The 8,264-nt window shown below is 37.2% G+C and overlaps 1 protein-coding gene across 1 annotated transcript; it reads left to right on the top strand.

Annotated features, from left to right (window-relative positions):
- The first annotated feature begins 357 nt into the window (after positions 1 to 357).
- LOC115995352 lies at positions 358 to 1,362 on the top strand. Its single transcript, XM_031119876.1, has one exon. It carries the CDS (start codon positions 505 to 507, stop codon positions 973 to 975), a length of 471 nt encoding a protein of 156 aa, XP_030975736.1. The 5' UTR covers positions 358 to 504; the 3' UTR covers positions 976 to 1,362.
- Positions 1,363 to 8,264: the final 6,902 nt, after the last annotated feature.

Here is an 8,264-nt window from a genome sequence, read left to right on the forward strand (position 1 = left end):
AATTAAACAGATAAATAAATATGATGACCCATATTTTCAGAATGAAAATCCAGAGACACTACAGAGAGCCCAGTCCCTGACTCCGTAATACGTATCATCTTGAAAAGTGAGGCTAGAATCTGATCTTTTTAATGGCTTTAAACCTAATGACTTAAATCATAAATATGACCAATGCCAAAGTGCATACAACCTGTCACCACCAAACTCACAGCCTGGCAAGTACTACTACCCCATTGATCGAAAAAATTGTATTTCTGCCTTACACAAAACGACAAATCTGACGTGTCAACCCTGGTACAAATTTCAAAGCACCCCCCACTACTTCTTTCTCTACTATATAGCCACAACTTTCTCTTCCACTCTTAGCAAGCTCCTTTCTCCATTCACCTCCACCGCCTACTTCTTTCAAAACCCAGTACTCAGAATTTATATATATATATATATATATGAGATTTTTTTCCTGAGTTGGGACTTTGAGTGCAGTGTATAATTCAAAATTTTCAAATGGGTATTTGCAGTTCGTCTGATTCGACCAACGTGGCAACGGCAAAGCTGATCTTACAAGACGGTCGGCTGCAGGAATTCTCGTACCCAGTTAAGGTTTCCTACGTGTTACAGAAAAACCCGTCGTGTTTCATTTGTAACTCCGACGAGATGGACTTTGACGACGTCGTTTCGGCCGTGAACGACGAGGACGAGCTTGAACTGGGTCAGCTTTATTTCGCTTTGCCGTTGAGTAAGCTACAGTACCCTTTACAGGCTGAGGAAATGGCTGCATTGGCTGTTAAAGCTAATTCTGCTTTGATGAAAGGAACTGGGGGTGAGAAATGTAGGTATCGCCGGAAACCGGTGTTTTCCGGCGGAGAGGTCAAGTCTCCGAGGAGTGGCGTCGTTGCCGGAGACGGGTTAAGGAGAGGAAGGAGTGGTCGTAGTAGTAGAAACTTTACAGCAATGTTGAGTGCAATACCTGAGTAGTGGGGTACTTTATTCTGGGGTTAGTTTTGTAAATACCGCAATGATCTGGGTTCATATTAAAAAAAAGAAAAAAAAAAAAGTATGTGACGAGTGTGTGGCACTGTACCAATTTTCAAACCCATCTAAGGGTCTTGTTACAATTTTACCCTTGTTTAGGTTGATGAGCCATTTACATGAACATAGCGATAATGATAACGACAATAATTTTGAAAATTTTTCTTTCAAATTAAACTCTAGCTAGCTAGTCGAGAATGAAGTAAACAATGGACTATAAGTCTATAACGGAGGAAGCTGCGTGCGAAATCCTCTTTGTGTGTATAAAATAATGTGTTACAGGATAAGAGTGAATAAGAATAACAAAGAATAGGACGATAAACAATTAAACATCGTTTGATGTGTGTGTCAATAACGAGAGGGCCAAAGATTTCGATTTCTAAGTTTTGTTTGTACTTTTGGATGTAATGCATAGAGTAATAATTTTGTTTTCTTTTTCCAACCATCCATGTGGAGGCAAGTTTATTTGTCTCGTATTGCATACTGTATGTAAAAAAAAGTAGGTCATTTTTCCGCGGAATGGTACAAATACAATGTGGGGTTTGGCAAGTTTAAAGTTTAAACAACGCGTTAAAGGGGTTATTAGATTTAGACCGAATCAAGTAGTGTTTTTGCGCTCAAGCTGCACCCGATTTGGATTATAGTTTAAGAAGGCGGCCAAGGGTTTTAACAGCTGTAACAGTCCTATGAAGCTACAATGATTATACCAATAATGATGATAATGGGTCATAGCCACATAGGTAGATTGAGGCTTGTACAGACATCATGAAAAAATGATGGGTTAATGTCGGGTTAACAAGTTGACGGTGACGATGATATTTGTGAATGTGATGGGTCATGTTTACTTTTCAAGTGGTTGGTTTTTGGGTCCATGAATTTGCTTGGCTGTATTTTTAAGGGTGGGTTTACACTTTAGAGAGAGAGAGAGAGAGAGAGAGAAGAGAGGGTAATAATTGAATGGTTTTGTGAATAGATGTTGGGTTTTTGAGTTAAATGCTTTGCAGTTTTGTATTGTACAGGCACAGCTGTTATGATCGAACTTATTAGGATGTGATGAGTTCACATGTGATGAGTTCACAATGTATCCAATGGGGGTCCAGGGCAGGAATATATATACTTACTTATCAAACAACTAATTTCATATTTATGGAATGGATTGGATCATTTATAAGTTGTGACTTTCGAAACATTCCGCTTTTGGAGTTCTCATATATAACACACACGTAACACTGTAATTAATAGAGTCAGATATGTGGGAATGCGTAAACCGTGTAAAAGAAATTAAAGTAAATAGATGGCGACAGCTTTGACAACAACTGCATGCCGTGCATTTGATCAAAAAAAGGAAGAAGATCAGATATGCATTTGTAATATATAATACTAATCAAAATTAATTTTGATCGGGATACTTGGTTGTCACCATAATAGTATTTCACTTCATTTGTCGAACATTAACTTTAACCGTCAGAGATTTGGATGAGTTACAAATGTACACTAATCTCATTGAAGATGCCAGTGATTATGAACTGAGAAAATGAGATTATTTCTTCAAGCATTTCTAATTTTTTATTGCGGGATTTGAACCTAGAACATTGTAAGAGTGAACCATGACCACTAGAGCAACTTTCAAACTTAAATTTTCTACCCAAACAATTTTAATTTCCTGCCTAGATCATAGAGTTGGTTGTTCAACACTTACTAATGAACATTCCAAGTATATATATACCTATAAAATAAATGTATGCATGTTACAGTAGTCAAAATTGACCATCTCAGATATTATTATAGGGGTCCCTTGTTGGTTCCAATAGGTTTGAAGCCTTTAAGGTAATTTAAAATTTATAGGTCCGGCTCATGATGAAAGCCAGCTGGTGGAATCCGATGTTGATTGCAAGGCCGAAAGAAAGAAACAGTCACCTTAGCTGTGGGAAAATGTGAATAGAACGGCATGTGTGTTTTTATGGTATCTTAATATGCAAGTGATGAACAAGTGGGAAAGAATTTAGATCCAAACAAGGGGAACTGTCCGAAAATTAGAAAGTGTTATGCTCATTGGCGCGGGACCCAAACAATGACCAATCCCAACTATCAATATATATCCTATGTGCAACTTGGAGTTTGTCCATTTCAAAGCTGTATACAATATAATCAATTTGTTTTACGGGCTGGCTTCACATTTTCTATGTATTTAACTACCCATTTGCATCTTAATATCTTACCCATTGGGAAGTTTCTGTTTAATAACAATAGAGAAATTAACTATTCCACATTGAATTTTTTGACAACTAATAAATATTACATCAATATAAAGAATGTAAACTTGTCTCCAAATTATTAATAGTGTGAACTACTAGAGTAGCTTGGAATTTAAAATATCTCATATGCGAATGTAGTCCTATTCATAAAGCTGAAAGTTTATTATTCATTGCTTTCTTTACAAAAGAGTGTATAGCTATTTATAATAAAAGTTGTCTTATAAGAAAGATAAACTAAAAGATAAAAATGAAATACTATGTGTCATTATTTACGAAGCGGTCTTTTACTAATGATACAAACTATCAACACATGAAGTCTTGTAGTACAATAATACAAAAGAATAACAATAATGATTATTGACTATTTACAACATATTGACTACAATAATGTCTATTTAACTTTTTACAAGACAATTCTTGTCCTGCACTTGGAAACGAGTACTAATAATAAAGACTAAAGAGTAACATTCTACCCTCTAGTCTGCACATATACATCAATTTAATTTTTGAAGACATTCTTTCGAGCTCGAGGCTAGCTAGTTGATTGATCACATTTGCGAGTGTGGTTCTTTGGCTAGAATAACCAAGTAAGGTTGACACTCTAGAATGACCAATCACCCACAAGAAGAACCTTATGTAAACCCCCACAAACCAGAGAGCAAAATGTGCACTCCATCATCTTATTAATTATTTGCAAGTTTGTTTTCGAGCTAGTTTTTTTAGTCTCTTTACTAACTTGACTGTTGGAGTGCCTCCGACCAACCCACTGGTTGATCTCCCAAGAACATGAGAACATTTTAATTTCTCAAATATTACAATCACAAACCCATCTAACAAGGGAGTGGTCAGTAACACATGAGGACATTCTTTTGTTTAATTGTTCTTGTACCAATTGAACCATTATTGCATGTCTCTAATTCTTAGTTTTTTAATACAATCTTTATTCACTTTAAAAAAAAAAAAAAAGAAAAAAAAAAGCTCAGATTCCATAATAATCCATTAATATAAAAATATTTACTTGTCTTCCAAAGTTGAATGGTCCAAGACTGAAAGTACATTATGGACCAGGGAATCCACTAAAAATACACACTCTTCTCTTCCAAAGACTGAAAATTAAAAGTTTACATGCATTCACATTAGAGCTCAATTATCCAACACTGCATTGCACTGCACAGCACATTGAATTCGATTAATATGTGTATATATATATATATATATATGGGTCATGCTAACGAGTGCCCTAAGGACACTCGTTAAGAATTCATTTTAGGAAAGTTTTGACATCACTTTTATGAGAAATGAAAAAATCTGTTAAAACATTAATTATTTTTTTTTTTTTTTACCATAAAAACTTTCTTTAACTGAATTCTTAACGAATGCTTTTAAGCATTTTCCTCTATATATATATTTGTAAGTCTCAGAATAACTTTGGGTGTTCTGTCTTCCCTAGTTTAATTTCCAGTGATTAGATGAAAAGAGAAGTGCTTACCCTATGGGTATAGGAAGACGAGGGAAGCTTTCTGGCTTTTCTACATTGGTTGTATAGTGTGGTCCTCCAATAATATCCATGGACAATCAAAGCAAATATCATTTTCATCTCGGATTAATAGTTTTGTCTATACTCTATACCCTATGGCCAACTTTAGTCACAGGTCCCACTCATTTTTCAGCGTGCTATTGGTGACTTATAATTCCTCGGAAGCTGAGCTCTTTGAATCCAGCTGTCATTGCACTGGGTGCTCCAAGCTTAAGAAGAAATTCATAAAAAAATATTAGTAAATGGATTTAGTTATTGAATGCCTCAAAATATTTATTAATAAACTATTTTATGAAAGTTTTAATTTTTATATCAAATAAGGATAAAAATTATCTATCTTCTTTTTTCATAATTTTCTTTTTAAAATATCGGTTAACTTTTTCAAATGTAAATAGCAAATAAATTCACCTCAAAAAGAGAAAACCAACCATTGGGTCATAACACATTTCCCCCCCTAAGTAAAGAAGGGTAATAACAATAACGTCATAACACATGTGATTATAGCAGTATCACCAGTCTGGAATTAGAATATTGTAGAGTAATAACAATAAGGAAAACTGATTAGAGAGGATAATCATTAAGGAAAACAGTAATATCATGATATTCGGGGAGGAGGTGGTGTTCATGCATTTGGTGGCAGACGTAGAACAATTATTTAGGTAGGGACTCAAGACTAGTAATATTACAGGACAATGCATATCATGGATTTAATTTACAGTATGAATTTGCCCAAAAAAAAAGTGTGAACTTGATCTATATTGCGTGTGAACATATATGGGTCAATTTTGAAAGAGTTTGAGAAGTAAAAAAGTGTGAACTTCTAGAAAAAAAAAATATATATATATATATATATATATATGTAAGGACACAATTTGTAACGACCCATAATAGTGTTGGATTCGCACGTAAAAAGGCCCAAACAATATCATTTATAGAGCGTGGGTTTGAAAGGCTAGGCCTTGGTCACAAGACAGTAGTTTTCCGTGGTGTTCATACATAGTTAAATCGTGTTCGCCCTAGGAGTCTTTCTCCTGGAGACGGGCTGGGAGGCTCTGGTTTTTGGCCATTTTTCCCAGCCCCCTTCTCTAGATTGCTTACTTTTCCTTTTATACTAGCCTGTATCCTTTATCCAACGTCCACATGTGGGTTCGACTTTCCAGGACTGATACTTGTCCCATCAGCCCATACCCAGAGTGGTTGGGGGTGGTTGTAAAAGCTGAAGAATATGACTCTGTCAGGTGCAGAGTATTGAATGGCAGTAAGGACAGCTTTCCCTTTGTCCTTGGTCGTTATACTATCCAGCGTACCCTTTTCTATTGACAAAGATATTTTAGATTTTTTCCCAAACTGTTCCTATACCGTTTTTGCCCTTCCTTATAGGGGGATCTAGGATATGTCGAGGACAGAATCATCATCGGCTGTGTCTTAAGACTATTTGGACTTTTATTACCTATCCTCGGCTATAACCTTCCTCGGCTCGGGCCTTCGGCCCCAATGTAAAAATGGGCCAGAGCCACAAATTATTGGACCCAACAATAGCCCCTCAAAACCCTGCTGTCCGACCTCTTGGTCGGAGAGGAGGGTTTTGGTAATGCCAAGCCTTTATTACGGCTCGTTTAATTCTGCCCTTCATTAATGTGGGTGTCTCTTTATCTATCCAGGAAACACACCGGACTACGAGACATTCCTCTGAATTCATTCACGCTGCGTTCCTGCCGTTTCATTATCCAAAACGCGCCTTTAATGACTTCCCTTTACGAGACCATTTAATTTCGACGGTTATTGACGGCGTGGGGAAGTGGAGTAGGTATATTCTCGTTTACAGATTTTCTTGGAAATTTGGATAGATTAAATGCCTCCCGTTTTGCCCCTCATATAAGAAGAGAGGCAAGAGGTTACTTCTCTTACGCAGAGGCCCTTTTAATCCTTTTAAAGTCTGAAACCCTTAGCCTTCCCCAGAGTTTTACTTTATCCGCTAATTTACACCTTAAATTGTGATACTTTCGAGATAGAATCGGGAATGAAGGGACCATACCCTTCCCAGAAATGCCATGTTCTTCCGAAACTCAAAATGGCAAGGTCAGGGCAGGGATGGCAGAGACTCAAGATACTTCTCATCCTTCTTTCAGCCAAAATCCGAAGCAGGGGCTCGTCGCGTCCAATTTTTGGTGCGACTGAGCTGGGGTCACCCATTATCAGTACCAGCCGCTCTATTATGAGCTTAGTTAACATGGCACCAGCGTGTTAGGAGCCAGGACTAACGCAGGGACAAAGTATCCCTGCTTCTTCCTCTCTTCCTTCACTGGTTCCTCCTTTTGCCTCCCCTTCTTCTTCTTTCCCATCACCAGATCCATCCTGGTGCTTTTCCTTCTTCCTCTTCTTCTCTTATTCCATCAAGGGAGGTCCTCCTCTCAATATGGGTGCTACTGGGGCAGAATTTGGAAAGATTTCGGAGCAGAGTTTAAAAAGACTTCTGGTCGTTTGTTTGTTTGTTTCTGTTGTTTTTGTAATTCGTTTTCTACATAGGCCTGTTTTAGGCCATTCATTGTACGCTGTAATACCTCTTTATATTAATAAAAATCAATATTGCTTTATTTTGTATATTCTACCTCTTTTTCCTGAAATGGTTATGCCGTAAATAGACGCACTACCATAAGATTTCTTTTTTTATTTTTATACTCTAAACGATGCTAAGGGCCGAAATTCCAGTTAATAAAAAGACCTTGCTTTGTGCTTATTGGAACTATCCAGCATAATAATGCCGATTTGAATAAATGGTACTTAGGGCAAAAACCCTTACTGAGAAAAAGATGTTTATTATGAACTTAATAGAGTTGTTCGGCACAATAATGCCGACCTGAGAAAGCGATACTTAGGGCCGAAACCCCTTACTAAGAAAAAAGATGTTATTATGAACTTATTGGAGGTATCGCGTATAATAAGACCGACCTGCAAATGGGTTGTATAGCCCAAACTTGAACGAGATGATGGCTGAACGCTCGATGCCGTGTAGGAAGTAATCATCCGAGGATATATAACCCAAAAATGAACAGCCCCTGCAGGTCGCTGAGTAATAAGGCGTTTCGCCATCTTCCTAATAACTTTCATAGCCTTAACCTTTTCTGGTATTTGGTCCGAGGACTGAGCGACTTAGAATTCTTCTTAAGTAGCTGACTTTTCCATAGGTTTGAGTCTAAGGACCATGCAATACCTTGGTTCTGTCCAAAACTTGATATTGATAAGTAGTTGGTTTCCCCATAGGTTTGAGTCCGAGGACCATGCAATACCTTGGTTCTGTCCAAAACTTGATATTGATAAGTAGTTGGTTTCCCCATAGGTTTGAGTCCGAGGACCATGCAATACCTTGATTCTGTCCAAAACTTGATATTGATAAGTAGTTGGGGGAATTAACCCCTCGGCTATGGCATGGGACCTTGGTTTAA

This window comes from Quercus lobata, chromosome 6 (genome assembly GCF_001633185.2).
Source record: "Quercus lobata isolate SW786 chromosome 6, ValleyOak3.0 Primary Assembly, whole genome shotgun sequence".
Taxonomy (NCBI): domain Eukaryota; kingdom Viridiplantae; phylum Streptophyta; class Magnoliopsida; order Fagales; family Fagaceae; genus Quercus; species Quercus lobata.